Here is a 17,214-nt window from a genome sequence, read left to right as displayed (position 1 = left end):
TGGATATTATGTCTCAAAGTTACTGGAACCTCAGAGTCATACTGTAGAAGGCTGCAGTATGAACTCAAAACAAATGACTGTAAATCCACAAGTATTGCATCGGCACAGGTAACATTTTACCAATGTTCATTGGGGATATGTGTGCATGTTCACAGAAAAATTTCATCAAAATCCGTGATGGTCGAGCAGGGACCCCACCAGACCACTTGACATGGAACAACCTATGTGTCAAATGCGTCATGATAAATGTAAGAGCTTATCTGAGCATTGTGTCATGTTTGCTTTTTCAATGTAATGTAAACTTTTTCATTTTTTTCTCATCTTCTGCAACTATTCTATGCACAATTAAAGATACTCTTTTATTTTAATCTTATAGGCAAAGAGGATGGCACTCTGAACAGTTGAGGATAACAAGCAACATTGAATAGCAAAGCAATATTTTCCATTTCCTTCAGAGAGAGAGCCACACAATTCTTCACCTTCCTCAGCAGGTGAGAGAGAAACAAGAGAAAATCAAGAGGAGATTTCTAGCTGGGAAAAGCAAGAGTATGCAAAACTCAAGCATACATTACATGAAAAGTCAAGGGAGATTATTTTTCCATTGAGCAAAAGAGGGACATATCTGGACGTTACTGTGGAGGAAAAGATCAATTGGAAAGGCCTTACTCTGGGAGGTAGAAAACAACTTGAATCAAAGCACCACTAAACAAGGGATCATTCATCCCTCAGGAATATGAGTTACAGGAAATCTCCATAGATGTACCTGTAGTGGGAAAGATACAACTTGCAAATCATAACTGATTATGCATGACAGGATCCATACTGGAGAAAAGCCATACAAATTCTCTGAATGTGGCCAAACTTTTGGTCAGAACAAATCCATTTTGTTTCATGGAAGGACCCACGCAGGAGAGAACCTATACAACGGCTCCCAATGCAGTAAAAGCTTTAGCATACATGGCAATGTGATACACCAGAGGATTCACACAGGAGAGCAACCCTTTGAATGTCCTGACTGTGGGAAAAGTTTCAGTTGGAATTCTCATCTTGTTGCACACCACAGAACTCACACAGGTGAGAAACCGTTTGAGTGTCCTGATTGTGGGAGAAGTTTCAGCTGGAATTCCAGCCTGGTGCTACACCAGAGAACTCACACAGGCGAGAAACTGTTTGAATGTCCTGATTGTGGAAAATATTTCAGTCAGAATTCTAACCTGGTGAAACACCAGAGGACTCACACAGGAGAGAAACCCTTTGAATGTCCAGATTGTGGTAAAAGTTTCACTAAGAATTACAGACTTGTGAGACATCAGAGGACTCACACAGGAGAAAAACCTTTTGAATGTCCGGCTTGTGGTAAAAGTTTCAGTCACAATTCCAGCCTGGTGGAACACCAGAGAACACACACAGGAGAGAAACCTTTTGAATGTCCTGATTGTGGAAACAGTTTCAGTAAAAATTCCAACCTTATTAACCACCAGAGGATTCATACAGGAGATAAACCCTTTAAATGTCCTGATTGTGGGAAAAGGTTCAGTCAGAATTCCAGCCTGGTGATACACCAGATGACTCACACAGGAGAGAAACCCTTTGAATGTCCTGATTGTGGGAAAAGTTTCAGTCGGAATTCCAGCCTGGTGATACACCAGAGGATTCATACAGGAGAGAAACCCTTTGAATGTCCTGATTGTGGGAAAAGTTTCAGTCGCAATTCTACACTGGTGCTACACCAGAGGATTCACACAGGAGAGAAACCCTTTGAATGTCCTGATTGTGGAAAATGTTTCAGTCAGAATTCCAACCTGGTGAAACACCAGAAGACTCACACAGGAGAAAACCCATAGCATGTCCAGCCTATGGGAAAGATTTCAGTGTGAGGACTAGCCTTCTAAATGATATGCTTATATGCACAGGGTTGAAATCATTTCAGTGCCCTGAATGTGGACAATCCTTCAGGCAAGATTCCCCCTTATTGCACACAAGAAAATTCACATGAGACCCAAAGTGATAAGTGTAGAAAAGGCTTGAATTTCATTTCTAATTTCCCATTGTAAATCCAGCTGAGAAATTGACTACCGTATATTTCAGAGTATAAGACACACTGGAGTATAAGAAGCACCAAGATTTTGAAGAGGCAAATTTATTTTTAAAAAAGCTTTTGTACTGTGCAAACCTCCCAAAAATCGCCCAATTTTTTCACGAAAACAGACCCAGTTTTTGTCAAAAAAAAAAAAAAAAAAAAAAAAGGCCATGCATAGCCTTTAGGGGGCTTATAGAATCCTCCTGCGGCCTGGGTGGGGGGGAATGAGCAAAAAATGGTCCATTCTTTGCTCACATTTGCCCACCCCATCCCCCAGAGCACTCTAGAAGCCTCCTAAAGGCTATGCATGCCTTTTTTGCAAAGAGGGCAGGGTTTCAGGAGGCCAAAAATGCTATATTCAGTGTTTAAGATGCACCCAGATTTTTACCCTCTTTTTTGAGGGAAAAAGGTCTTATACTCTGAAAAATACGGTATTCAGTTTGACTAAATAAAATATGCCTGATTTTTCTTAGGTGAATGTATAATAGTATTAGATGGGAAGAAGAGAAGAAAAAATTGCAACATATTAGTTTGATAAGGGCTATCTGGCCATCACTAGCAGAAGTTGGTGGATATTTATTGTTGTAGAAATTGGGAAATTGAGAGTGTTCTTTGCATTTTTATCACGGTGGATGATAGAAATACCACATGCAGAGTCTCAGCCTTTTTCTCCCTGTGTGCCCCTGAGATTTTCAGCCCCGGAATTGCCCAGCCAGCATCTCTTGGGGATAGGAGATAAAGGTACAGATCGTGGCTCCACTTATAAAGAGAAAGCAAGAGGACAAGACAAAGAGTTCAAAGCTCAACTTTTCCTAACAGTTCCAGAAATTCAGTATATCAAGCATTTTTTCAGATTGTGTCAAAGCATACAAAGGGCAACAAAATGATGAAGGGGCTGGAAGCTAAAACAAACGAAGAACCGTTACAAGAATTGGGTATGTCTAGTCTAATGAAAAGAAGGACTAGGGGTGACATGATAGCAGCGTTCCAATATTTGAGGGGTTGCCACAAAGAAGAGGGGTTTTTCTTATTTTCAAAGCACCAGAAGGCAAGACAAGGCACAATGGATGGAAACAAATGGAGACAAGCAACTTGGAATTAAGGAGAAACGTCCTAACAGTGTGAACAATAAATCAGCGGAACAGCTTGGCTTGAGAGGTTGTGGGTGCTTCATCACTTTTCAAAAAGAGACTGGACAGTTGTTTGTCTGAAATGTTACCAGGTCTTCTGCTTGAGCAGGGGGGTTGGACTCAAAAACCCCCAAGGTCCCTGCAAGATGTATTCTGATAGATTGATCTAGAAAGCTGCAGCCTTGGATTTGCTGTTGGAGGAGCAGAAACAGGTCAATGGGTAGATTTTGTGTGGAGGAAGAAGATCCAGTTGGGTGTAGTGGTGAAGGAACCAGGTAAGAGAGAGAGAAAAGCTCAGTTCCAGTCCCACCTGAAGGGCAAAACCATCTGTTCAACTTTGGCCAGTTCATTCAGCCCTAGGAAGCAGGAAAGGGGGGAAAACCCTTCCCAAAACCCTTGCCAAGGATACTGCAAGCATCAAGATTGACCTAAAGGTACCAAAAACGAAGCTAAGAAGCATCACATTTCACATGGCTCAGTTGCAAAGGTCGGTTGCTAGGATTCGAAAATGACCTGCTGCCATATAATCAGTGAAAACATATTTCAAACGCCTTGGTGGAGCCTGAACAGGTGTGTTTTTCCACCTCTTGTCGCTAGATGGAGGTCAGGCAACCTCTGTGCCTAGAAAGCCATCAACACATTAGTGCCGTTCCTGCTTGAGCTTAAAAAAAAGGAGCTTTGAACCACTGAGTACTGCAATGCTAGAAAGGATGGGAGTAGAAGAGAAGTGCAGAATTACTTCCTCTTCCGGATCGCTCCTGGGAGGAAGGTGGTGTGCAAAGTAACTTTTGTGCTCTTCCAAGGATCGAAGCAGCAGCTGGAAGGTGAGTTGAGGGCCGGTGGGAGGAGAGTCCGGGAGCAAGTTGGGCTGTTCGGTTCCGTCCACGGCCTGGAAGCAGAGAAGCAACTGGGCTGAAGCATCTCTGCTGCTGCAGGTTCCTTCCCTCCCCAAATTTGGTGCTGCACGCTGTGAAACTGGTCGCTGTAGTTTTCTGCTGGTGGGAAGATTGAAAAAGTCTCTTCCAAGCGAAGGTGGATTCTTTGGGAATGGCTTCCCTCCGGAGCTTGTGGGTTGTCCATCACTGGAGGGTTTTAAGAGGAGATTGGGGAGCCATTTGTTCGCAATCGAATAGGGTCTCCTGCTTGTCCAGAGGCTGGATTAGAAGACCTGCAATGTCTGTTCCAATTCTGTTATTCTCTTCTGTTCTGTTGCAATGATATTTACGATACCCTGATGAGTAAAACCATAGAAATCAAAGAGGGTGTACTTTCTTTTTCACTTGCCTGTATTTGAAAACAACAACAAGTGAATTTCGTCATTGAATGGATATTCGAACTTGGATCTGCATAGTCTTCCATATGTCAAATGAATGATGATTAATGTAAAAGCTTATTGGAGCATTGTCGTATTTTTACTTTTTTATTGTAACATAAACTTTTATCTTTTCTTCTCATCTTCTGTAACCATTTTATGTACAATTAAAGTTATCCTTTTATTTTAATCTTATAGACAAAGAAGATGGCAGTGTGCACTCTGGACAACTGAGGATAACAAGCAACATTGAATAGCAAAGCAAATCAGTCCCCAAAATCACAATATCTTCCATTTCCTTCAGAGAGCCACACAATTCTTCACCTTCCTCAGCAGGTGAAAGAGAAACAAGAGAAAATCAAGTAGAGATTTCTACATGGAGAAAGCAGTGTATGTGAAACTCAAGCATACATTACATGAAAAGTCAAGGGAGATTATTTTCCCATTCAGCAAAAGAGGGAAGTGAAAAAGTCATTGGGGAGGAAAAGGTCAATGGGAAAGCCATGTAGAGCAGACCGTGTTGCAGGCCTTACTCTGGGAGGAAGAAAACGGCTTGAATCAAAGCACAACTAAAGAAGGGACCATCCATATTTTTTAACCACCTCAAGAATATTAGTTGTGGAAAAGCTCCACAGAGGTTCCTGTTGTCGGAAAGATTCAACTTACAAATCACAGCTGACTGCCTGAGAGGATCCCGACTGCAGAAAAGCCATACAAATACTCTGAATGTAGCAAAACCTTTGGTCAGAACAACACCGTTTTGTTTCATGGAAGGACCCACACAGGACAGAAGCCCTAAAAATGCTCCCAATGCGGTAAATGCTATAGCAAGCATGGCAACATGTACTCACACCAAGGAAAAACCCTTTGAGTGTCCAGATTGTGGAAAAGGTTACAGTCACAATTCCAGCCTGGTGAATCACCAGAGGACTCACACAGGAGAGAAACCCTTTGAGTGTCCTGATTGTGGGAAATGTTTCAGTCACAATTCCAGCCTGGTGAATCACCAGAGGACTCACACAGGAGATAAACCCTTTGAGTGTCCTGATTGCGGGAAAAGTTTCAGTCGAAGTTCTCACCTCATTTCACATCAGAGGACTCACACAGGAGATAAACCATTTGAGTGTCCAGATTGTGGAAAAGGTTTCAGTCAGCAGTCCAACCTGGTGATACATCAAAGGACTCACACAGGAGAGAAACCCTTTCAGTGTCCAGATTGTGGAAGAGGTTTCAGTCAGCAGTCCAGCCTGGTGATACATCAGAGGACTCACACAGGAGAGAAACCCTTTGAGTGTCCAGATTGTGGTAAAAGTTTCAGTCACAATTCCAGCCTGCTGAAACACCAGAGGACTCACACAGGAGATAAACACTTTGAGTGTCCTGATTGTGGAAAAAGTTTCAGTCGAAGTTCTCACCTCATTTCACATCAGAGGATTCACACAGGAGATAAACCCTTTGAGTGTCCTAATTGTGGGAAAACTTTCAGTCGACATTCTCACCTCGTTTCACATCAGAGGACTCACACAGGAGAAAAACCCTTTGAGTGTCCTGATTGTGGAAAATGTTTCAGTCACAATTCCAGCATGGTGATACATCAGAGGACTCACACAGGAGAGAAACCCTTTGAGTGTCCAGATTGTGGAAAAGGTTTCAGTCAGCAGTCCAGCCTGGTGATACATCAGAGGACTCACACAGGAGAGAAACCCTTTGAGTGTCCTGATTGTGGGAAACGTTTTGGTCGAAATTCTCACCTCGTTTCACACCAGATCATTCACACAGGAGAGAAACCATTTGAATGTCTTGATTGTGGGAAATGTTTCATTCGAAATTCTCACCTCCTTTTACATCAGAGCATTCACACAGGAGAGAAACCCTTTGAGTGTCCAGATTGTGGAAAAGGTTTCAGTCAGCAGTCCAGCCTGGTGAAACATCACAGGACTCACACAGGAGAGAAACCCTTTGAGTGCCTAGATTGTGGTAAAAGTTTCAGTCACAATTCCAGCCTTATTTGCCACCGGAGGAGTCACACAGGAGAGAAACCCTTTGAATGTCCTGTTTGTGGGAAAAGTTTCAGTCACAATTCCCATCTGATTAACCATCAGAGGATTCACACAGGAGAGAAACCCTTTGAATGTCCTGATTGTGGGAAAAGTTTCAGTCAGAATTCTACACTGGTGCTACATCGGAGAACTCACACAGGCGAGAAACCGTTTGAATGTCCTGATTGTGGAAAATATTTCAGTCAGAGTTCCCACCTGGTGAAACACCAGAAGACTCACACAGGCGAGAAACCGTTTGAATGTCCTGATTGTGGAAAATGTTTCAGTCAGAGTTCCCACCTGGTGAAACACCAGAAGTCTCACACAGGAGAAAACTCATAGCAGTGTCCAGCCTATGGGAAAGATTTCAGTGTGAGGACTAGCCTTCTAAATGATATGCTTATATGCACAGGGTTGAAATCATTTCAGTGCCCTGAATGTGGACAATCCTTTAGGCAAGATTCCACCCTTATTGCACACAAGAAAATTCACACGAGACCCAAAGTGATAAGTGTAGAGAAGGCTTGAATTTCATTTCTAATTTCCTATTGTAAGTCCAGCTGAGAAATTGACTACCATATTTTCCGGAGTATAAGACGCACTGGAGTATAAGACGCACCAAGGTTTTGAAGAGGGAAATTTATTTTAAAAAAAGTTTTTGTACTCTGCAAACGTCCCCAAAATGGCCCATTTTTTTGTGAAAACAGACCCAGTTTTTGTCCCCCCCCCCAAAAAAAAGGCCATGCATAGCCTTTAGGAAGCTTATAGAATGCTCCTGTGGGCTGGGGGGGGGCAAAAATGAGCAAAAAACGGCCCATTCTTTGCTCATATTTGCTCTTTCCATCCCCCAGGAGCACTCTAGAAGCCTCCTAAAGGCTATGCATGCCCTTTTTGCAAAGGGGGCCGTGTTTCAGGAGGCCAAAATGCTGTATTCAGTGTTTAAGATGCACTTTTACCTCTTTTTTGAGGGAAAAGTGTGTGTCTTATACTCCGAAAAATACGGTCTTTAGTTTGACTAAATAAAATATGCCTGATTTTTCTTAGCTGAATATGTAATAGTATTAGATGGGAAGGAGAGAAGAAAAAATTGCAACATATTAGTTTGATTATGGCTATCTGGCCATCACTAGCAGAAGTTGGTGGATATTTATTTTTGCAGAAATTGGGCAATTATGTAAAAATATTTTTGGGAGTGTTCTTTGCATTTTTATCATGGTAGATGATAGAAATACCACATGCAGAGTCCCAGCTTTTTTATCCCTGGGTGCCCCTGAGATTTTCAGCCCCAGAATTGCCCAGCCAGCATCTCTTGGGGATAGGAGCTAAAGGTACAGATTGTGGCTCCACTTATAAAGAGAAAGCAAGAGGAGAAGACAAAGAGTTCAAAGTTCATCTTTTCCTAACAGTTCCAGGAATTCAGTATATCAAGCATTTTTTCAGATTGTGTCAAGAAGGAGGCACACAAGTGGAAGAAACCTTATGAATAGCAAGTATTTTGGGGGAGGTTACGACTGTGGGAAGAATAGTGCCTCCCCCCCAAAGGAGAACCCCAAGAAAATGCTATTCCCTTAGCTTCTTTCCTGAAGAGCAAGGGTTAAAACTAGAAGCCAGAAAAGAAGTCCCAGAGAATAATCTCCGGTTTTCTTTCTTCTCACCTTTCTGTTTATGGAAATCACCGCAGGCTAATAGTTTGCACAAGCCCCATTCATGAAACAGATCCATTGTTTCCTCTGTAAACTGAATAGCTCTGGTTACTATAACAATATCTTGGGCTGGCTGACTCATTGATAAAATCTGGCTAAAAGTCACAGAGGAACCAAAATTAATAGAATAAAAATAACTACACCACTTAACAGGATTACGGTAAAATTATCTAACAGAAATAAGAAAACCGCACTTCTTGACAGGATTAGGACTGGTGGGGAAACCATAACCCCATCATCTTTCTCTGTGATATCCCATAGCCTGTCCCATTTCTTGTGGAATCTCTCAAATCCTTCTGAGATGTTTTGAAGTCCAGCCAAAATGTTTTCGATTAACAGGTTTTCTTCATCTGAGTATTGCTCCATTTTTTAGAATAAGGAATAATATAGGGAAAGAGCAAGAAGAAGAGGGTTTAGGTAAAATCTGCCACCCTAGCCTATCACAGATTTTGAAGAATATATCTATTTTTATTTTAGACGAATGTTCTTTTATGGTTTTCAAAGAAAGAGGGTTCTTTCCTTTTCCAATTATTGTCAAAGTATTTTCCATACACCACTATTTGTAACCTTGGGTCTTTATCAAGTTTTAAAGAGACGTTCCAAGTCCTTTGGTTGCGCAGTTACAGTCAGTATAGTCAAATAAGAGTGAACAAAGAAAACAGTTGTTACAGCAGCAAAAAAAAACTTCAGATTTGGGCTTTCAAGTGGCAGATTCGATCCTTTTTAAAACCTCTTCCCTTAGGTATCTCCAATATAATATTGCAACAAGTAGAAGAAGAAATTTATTGAAGTAAAAAGAGTTTTAATTTAAGCCAAAAAAGTTAAAGTGGTAAAGGAAAATAAAATAAGGAAAAAAGAGATTCCTTCACTTCAGGCAGAAAAAACAGGAGCATTACGAGATCACTCAATCAACAAAAGATTACAAGCAAGAGCGAAAAAACTTTTTAAGGCAGTCCAGTGGGGATTAAGTATGCCGCTTTGTTCTTGCTTAATGGACTAATTAAGCTTAAGAAAAGAGTTCCTTAGGGCAATCATCTAAAAAAAAAACCAGCAGTAGAAACACTTTTGTTTCATTCTCTCTTTGGGGGGGAGCGGCTGTTTGCCACCGGTTGGAAGCTCTCCACTTGGGTCGATCAGGGACTTTGCGATATCCCTGCGACCAGCAAGGTCTTGTCTTCCCAGTCACCATCTCTTCGGGACAGTTTAGGTCCTACCGGACCGTCCAGGGGCAAAAGTGTGATCGATGGATTCGGACAGCCGAATCCAAACAATGTATCGTTGCGATGTGGCTCCTCCTTCCCAGCCTTCTTCTCAGTTCTTTTTTCGGCCAGCGCTGATTGATCACTCCGGCTGGAGAGAACGAACCAAAGAGGACCTTTTCCTTCCAACAGGGCAGCGACAAAACCAGTGTAAAATTGCAGATGTAAAGGCTGTTCTGTCCTGCAGGTGACCTTCATGGAGAGAAGCTGTAGGAATATTGAGTTTGGGAGAAAAGGGATTGTGGTTTTGAGTACAGGATTTCCAGGTTTATTTGCAGCTCCTGCTGTGTTGATCTTTGTTTTTAGGGGCCTCCTTGTTAACCTTTGAGACAGCTGGTGGGTGAGAGCATCACCAAGGGTCTGGTACTTTTGTGATCTCGCCCTTGGTGGGGAGATATGGTGGGGAAAGTAATGCAAAGTTCTCTTCCCAACACCTGGGAGATGTTGCCTATTCTTTCACTTTTCTCCCAAGGCTCCTTAATGTTTTTTAAAAAATCATCCTTCAAATAAAGAGAAGAACATTATTTGTAGCAGCAAAAGTGAAATTTTAGCTATGCAGTTAAATGATCCCAATATTCCTGGGATAGGAAGACACCAAAGAATTCTGAGATTGTTCATTTCACCAAAACCATTCAAAAACACAGGTTACAATGTTTTTTTACTAGGTCCCTTTGCAGAAGGACACTCAATGACCAGGAGCAGATGAGGACCAGTGTCTGGAGGAACCAAGGGGCTCTTTCGGCCACAGTCTCTAGCTCCAACTTATTTTGAATTTAAACATGTGCAAATTTCTAAACTTTAAAATAATATATTTTCAATCATTTTTCCTTTCTCACTTTCCTTGGTGTTATATGTTAGTGCATATATTTATCATGTCTCATCATCTTGTCGTTAGGAGTTGGAAACCCTTGCAAACTCTCTTATAGGGCCATATCAGTGGTAGGTTGCAGGCGGTACGCCCCAGTACACGCGTACTGGAGCCTGCTCAGAACACTGGGTACTGTTCTGGTACAGTGCTCTGGAGGGCCCACCCGCATGCCTGAACTCTTTACCTGTCCTTTAAAGCCTTTGGCGCTTCCACGCACGGTGCATACAGCGCCTGCACGTTGCTCCGCCAAGCAGCTGGAACATCGCAGAGGCTTGCGGAGGTGTCGTTGGCAGGTACGACGCACTTGTGTGCACACGCTGTGCATATCCATGTGGGCGACGCCGGGCCCTTTCCAACCGTTCCGGCTTTAAAACTAGTAAATCTTTCATAGTAGGATTGTGCCTTTTAATACAATGGGTTAGAAAAGGCTCTACCAAACTCCTCCAGACACACGGTATAAGGTTAGCTATTGAGGAAGTGGAAGCATCTCCAGACAGGAATTGCATGGGTGAAAGATGGTGTGCCTTGTAATCCAATGACATCTGCAGATCTGCCTTGTCAATCTTCAACATCAATGCATTCCTAATTTGCATCTATTGACCTGTGATTAGCACAGGCAAGTTTCTTTCACTAGTGTAATGATTTTCAATCTATTTTTTTTTAAATCATGGCGCTTGCTTTTTATCCCTTAGCTTTTCTTGTGGGTAATATTTTTGAGCCTCTCTGATGGGGCTTGGCAGGAGGACTTTGGCATTGTCTGGCGGCACCCAAGTGGCCCCCCTCCCTGCAGTGGCTTCAGTGAAGGGGTTAAACACAGAGTTTTCCTCTTGTGACTAGAGAGGAGGCAGGGAAACAGAAAAAGGTGTTGGGAGCCCAGTTTCCAGCCCCTCCCATTCCTTTTTCAGGTTCTGCTGTGGAGAGCCTCACAAGGGGAGAGGAAAAGTTATAGAAAGTAGCCAACATGGGTTCATCAGGCCAAACAAGCCTTATTTCATTCTTTGGACCAGAGAAATGCTGTGGACATTATTGAGATGTCAATAAAGCAGTTGATAAATTAGATCACAACCTACTTCTGGGCAAGCTAGAAAAATGTGGGATAGACAGCACTACCACAAAATGGGTTTCCAACTGGGTGGCAAATCGTACTCAACATGTTGTCCTCAACAGAACTACACCCAGATGGAGGGAAGTAAGCAGTGAGGTACCTTCAGGTTGCATTTAGAGCCAGCACTCATCAAAATCTTCATAAACAATCTAGATGAGGGGATAGAAGGGGAACTCATCAAATTTTCAGACAACACAAAGCTGGAAGGAATTGCTGACACTCCAGAAGACAAGCTCAAGCTTAAAAATGATTTGACAGACTTGAAGAGTGGGCCCTATCTAACAAAATGATATTTAACAAAAAAAGTTTTAAATTTAGACAATTAAAAACAATTGTATACTGTAGGTACAAACTATATGAAACCTGGCTTAATGTCGGTAACTTTGAGAGGAATCTTGGAGTCCTAGTGGACAATCACTTAAATATGAGCCAACAGTGAGTGATAGTAACCAAAATAACCAATCTATGGAAAGTGAGCATCCACCCCTCTCCTAGAAGAATGAAATATCTTGAGAAATATTAAGAAGGCAGAACATTATATTTCTCTGGATGAGAAATGGAGAAACATGCTCTTGGAAAGCAGCCCCCACCATCCATAATAGCCCACAGCAGATGTCAGCACTTAAGAGATAGCTCTATTCATAGGCAAAAATTCCCTGCAGCAAGGTTTGAACAATGGTAGGATTAGCCCTTAGCCATAATAGGAATTACTGAATAGCCTTTCATAACGCAAGCTTTCTCATTGCATCATCTCAGCTGCACCAACCCACAGCAAACTTCAACCAAACGTAGCTCAGACAAACATGACCCCACATGGCCCCATGTGGGGTTATTAAACCATCTTTTAAATTGCCTTAGGGTATTTAAAAAAAGATTCTATCCAAAATACCAAATACCAGCTGCAGTTATTCACTTAAGAACTGTGGCCAGAAAGGTGGTATAATGGGCTTAGTGACCAAAGTTACAATGGCATTGAAAAAAGTGACTGATGACCATTTTCACACTTAGCGACCATTTTCACACTTAGCGACCGTTGCAGCATCTTCATGGTCACGCGATCAAAATTTTGATGTTTGGCAACAGATTCGTATTTATGATGGTTTCACTGTCCTGGGGTCATATAATCACCTTTTGACAAAGTCAAATGGGGAAACTAGATTCACTTATGTTACTAACTTATCAGCTGCAGTTATTCACTTAAGAACTGTGGCAAGAAAGGTGGTATAGTGACCAAAGTTACAATGGCATTGAAAAAAGTGACTGATGACCATTTTCACACTTAGCGACCGTTGCAGCATCCTCATGGTCATGTGATCAAAATTTTGATGTTTGGCAACAGTTACAGTTTATATTTGTAAATTGTAGTTATGTTGAAATAAAAAAAATATATTACAATACTATTTTTGCATTGTATGAAAATTTTTGTTGCTCCGTATAAAAATTTTAATCAAGCCCCCCCCTTCCCCCCTCCCCCCCAGGGCAAAGGTGTCCCTCTTTACCAATCTGAATATCTGGTCACCTTAGGGAAAACCCTTCCAAAAACCCTTGCCAAGGATACTGCAAGCATCAAGACTGACCTAAAGGAACCAAAAACGAAGCTAAGTAGCATCACATTTCACATGGCTCAGTTGCAAAGGTCGGTTGCTAGGAGTCGAAAACGACCTTCTGGCATATAATCAGTGAAAACATATTTCAAACGCCTTGGTGGAGCCTGGACAGGTGTGTTTTTCCACCTCTTGCCGCTAGATGGTGGTCAGGCAACCTCTGTGCCTAGAAAGCCATCAGCACATTAGTGCCGTTCCTGCTTAAGCTTAAAAAAAAGGGGGCTTTGAACCACTGAGTGCTGCAATGCTAGAAAGGATGGGAGTAGAGTTACTTCCTCTTCCGGATCGATCCTGGGAGGAAGGTGGTGTGCAAAGGGGCTTCTGTGCTCTTCCAAGGATCGAAGCAGCAGCTGGAAGGTGAGTGGAGGGCCGGAGGAAGGAGAGTCCGGGAGCAAGTCGAGCTGTTCGGTTCGAAGCTATCTATACCATGCTTGCGCTTAAAAAAAGGAGTTTTAAACCAGTGCTAGAAAGTATAGGAGAAGAGAAGCGCAGAGGAACTTCCTCTTCCGAATGACTAATGGGAGGAAGGTGATGTGCAGGGCGGCTCTTCTGCTCTTCCCATGCTCGAAGCAGCAGCTGGAAGGTGAGTGGAGGGCAGGTGGGAGGAGAATCCGGGAGCAAGTCGGGCTGTTCGGTTCCCTCCACGGCCTGGAAGCAGAGAAGCAACTGGGCTGAACCATCTCAGCTGCTGCTGCTGCAGGTTCCTTCCATCCACAGAATTTAATGCTGCACGCTGTGAAACTGGTCGCTGTATTTTCTGCTGGTGGGAAGATGGAAAAAGTCTCTTTCAAGCGAAGGTGGATTCTTTGGGAATGGCTTCCCTCCAGATCTTGTGGTTTGTCCATCACTGGAGGGTTTTAAGAGGAGATTGGGGAGCCATCTGTTCGCAATCAAATAGGGTCTCCTGCTTGTCCAGAGGCTGGATTAGAAGACCTGCAATGTTTGTTCCAATTCTGTTATTCTCTTCTGTTCTGTTGCAATGATATTTACGATACCCTGATGAGTAAAACCATAGAAATCAAAGAGGGTGTACTTTCTTTTTCACCTGCCTGTATTTGAAAACAACCCTTTGCTCTGCTAAGAATTTGTGATTCACCCAGTCAACAAGTGAATTTCGTCATTGAATGGATATTCGAACTTGGATCTGCATAGTCTTCCATATGTCAAATGAACGATGATTAATGTAAAAGCTTATTGGAGCATTGTCGTATTTTTGCTTTTTTATTGTAACATAAACTTTTATCTTTTTTCTCATCTTCTGTAACCATTTTATGTACAATTAAAGTTACCCTTTTATTTTAATCTTATAGACAAAGAAGATGGCAGTGAGCACTCTGGACAACTGTGGATAACAAGCAACATTGAATAGCAAAGCAAATCAGTCCCCAAAATCACAATATCTTCCACTTCCTTCAGAGAGCCTCACAATTCTTCACCTTCCTCAGCAGGTGAAAGAGAAACAAGAGAAAATCAAGTAGAGATTTCTACATGGAGAAAGCAGTGTATGTGAAACTCAAGCATACATTACATGAAAAGTCAAGGAAGATTATTTTTCCATTCAGCAAAAGAGGGAAGTGAAAAAGTCATTGGGGAGGAAAAGGTCAATGGGAAAGCCATGTAGAGCAGACCGTGTTGCAGGCCTTGCTCTGGGAGGAAGAAAACGGCTTGAATCAAAATACAACTAAAGAAGGGACCATCCATATTTTTTAACCACCTCAAGAATATTAGTTGTGGAAAAGCTCCATAGAGGTTCCTGTTGTCGGAAAGATGCAACTTACAAATCACAGCTGACTGCCTCAGAGGATCCTGACTGGAGAAAAGCCATGCAAATATTCTGAATGTAGCAAAACCTTTGGTCAGAACGACACCGTTTTGTTTCATGGAAGGACCCACACAGGACATAAGCCCTAAAAATGCTCCCAATGCGGTAAATGCTATAGCAAGCATGGCAACGTGTACTCACACCAAGGAAAAACCGTTTGAATGTCCTGATTGTGGGAAAAGGTTACAGACATAATTCCGGACTCATGAGACCCCAGAGGAGTCACACAGAAGAGAAACCCTTTGAGTGTCCTGTTTGTGGGAAATGTTTCGGTCGAAATTCTCACCTCGTTTCACATCAGAGGACTCACACAGGAGAGAAACCCTTTGAGTGTCCAGATTGTGGAAAAGGTTTCAGTCACAATTCCAGCCTGGTGAATCACCAGAGGACTCACACAGGAGAGAAACCCTTTGAGTGTCCTGATTGTGGGAAATGTTTCAGTCACAATTCCAGCCTGGTGATACATCAGAGGACTCACACAGGAGATAAACCCTTTGAGTGTCCTGATTGTGGGAAAAGTTTCGGTCGAAATTCTCACCTCGTTTCACACAAGATCATTCACACAGGAGAGAAACCCTTTGAGTGTCCAGATTGTGGAAAAGGTTTCAGTCACAATTCCAGCCTGGTGAATCACCAGAGGACTCACACAGGAGACAAACCCTTTGAGTGTCCTGATTGTGGGAAATGTTTCAGTCACAATTCCAGCCTGGTGAATCACCAGAGGACTCACACAGGAGATAAACCATTTGAGTGTCCTGATTGTGGGAAATGTTTCAGTCGAAATTCTCACCTTGTTTCACATCAGAGGACTCACACAGGAGAGAAACCCTTTGAGTGTCCAGATTGTGGAAAAGGTTTCAGTCAGCAGACCAACCTGGTGAATCACCAGAGGACTCACACAGGAGAGAAACCCTTTGAGTGTCCACATTGTGGAAAAGTTTTCAGTCAGCAGTCCAGCCTGGTGATACATCAGAGGACTCACACAGGAAAGAAACACTTTGAATGTCCTCTTTGTGGGAAAAGTTTTAGTCAGAATTCCCATCTGATTAATCATCAGAAGATTCACACAGGAGAGAAACCCTTTGAATGTCCTGATTGTGGGAAAAGTTTCAGTCGCAATTCTACACTGGTGCTACATCAGAGAACTCACACAGGGGAGAAACCGTTTGAATGTTCTGATTGTGGAAAATGTTTCAGTCAGCATTCCCACCTGGTGCTACATCGGAGAACTCACACAGGCGAGAAACCCTATGAATGTCCTGATTGTGGAAAATGTTTCAGTCAGCAGTCCAGCCTGGTGAAACACCAGAAGACTCACACAGGAGAAAACCCATAGCAGTGTCCAGCCTATGGGAAAGATTTCAGTATGAGGACTAGCCTTCGAAATGATATGTTTATATGCACAGGGTTGAAACCATTTCAGTGCCCTGAATGTGGACAATCCTTCAGGCAAGATTCCACCCTTATTGCACACAAGAAATTTCACACGAGACCCAAAGTGATAAGTGTAGAGAAGGCTTGAATTTCATTTCTAATTTCCTATTGTAAGTCCAGCTGAGAAATTGACTACCATATTTTCCCGAGTATAAGACGCACTGGAGTATAAGACGCACCAAGGTTTTGAAGAGGCAAATTTATTTTAAAAAAAGGTTTTGTACTCTGCAAACGTCCCCAAAATGGCCCATTTTTTTGTGAAAACAGACCCAGTTTTTGTCAAAAAAAAAAAAAAAGGCCATACATAGCCTTTAGCAGGCTTATAGAATGCTCCTGTGGGCTGGGGGGGGGCAAAAATGAGCAAAAAACGGCCCATTCTTTGCTCATATTTGCTCTTTCCATCCCCCAGGAGCACTCTAGAAGCCTCCTAAAGGCTATGCATGCCCTTTTTGCAAAGGGGGCCGTGTTTCAGGAGGCCAAAATGCTGTATTCAGTGTTTAAGATGCACTTTTACCTCTTTTTTGAGGGAAAAGTGTGTGTCTTATACTCCGAAAAATACGGTCTTTAGTTTGACTAAATAAAATATGCCTGATTTTTCTTAGCTGAATATGTAATAGTATTAGATGGGAAGGAGAGAAGAAAAAATTGCAACATATTAGTTTGATTATGGCTATCTGGCCATCACTAGCAGAAGTTGGTGGATATTTATTTTTGTAGAAATTGGGCAATTATGTAAAAATATTTTTGGGAGTGTTCTTTGCATTTTTATCATGGTAGATGATAGAAATACCACATGCAGAGTCCCAGCTTTTTTATCCCTGGGTGCCCCTGAGATTTTCAGCCCCAGAATTGCCCAGC

At 42.4% G+C, this 17,214-nt stretch overlaps 2 protein-coding genes and 1 pseudogene across 3 annotated transcripts in view; 2 read left to right on the top strand and 1 right to left on the bottom strand.

Annotated features, from left to right (window-relative positions):
* The window catches only part of LOC116504800 (zinc finger protein 850-like), a 361,571-nt gene that overhangs the window by 149,416 nt on the left and 194,941 nt on the right, over positions 1-17,214 (bottom strand). The gene's annotated exons all lie outside the window — the stretch shown is intronic.
* Positions 513-7,211, top strand: LOC116504738 (annotated as a pseudogene).
* LOC116504782 (zinc finger and SCAN domain-containing protein 2-like) lies at positions 13,398-16,576 on the top strand. 2 transcript variants are annotated; one of them, XM_032212013.1, is made up of 2 exons: positions 13,398-13,457; positions 14,411-16,576. In XM_032212013.1, exon 2 carries the CDS (start codon positions 15,128-15,130, stop codon positions 16,256-16,258), a length of 1,131 nt encoding a protein of 376 aa, XP_032067904.1. In that variant the 5' UTR covers positions 13,398-13,457; positions 14,411-15,127; the 3' UTR covers positions 16,259-16,576. The 2 variants fall into 2 exon arrangements, with proteins under 2 accessions (XP_032067904.1, XP_032067903.1); XM_032212012.1 differs by having other exon boundaries at positions 13,423-13,683.

Source organism: Thamnophis elegans, chromosome 2, assembly GCF_009769535.1.
Source record: "Thamnophis elegans isolate rThaEle1 chromosome 2, rThaEle1.pri, whole genome shotgun sequence".
Taxonomy (NCBI): domain Eukaryota; kingdom Metazoa; phylum Chordata; class Lepidosauria; order Squamata; family Colubridae; genus Thamnophis; species Thamnophis elegans.
Note: the sequence above shows the minus strand (reverse complement) of the source record. Positions and strands in the feature narration are given on the sequence as shown.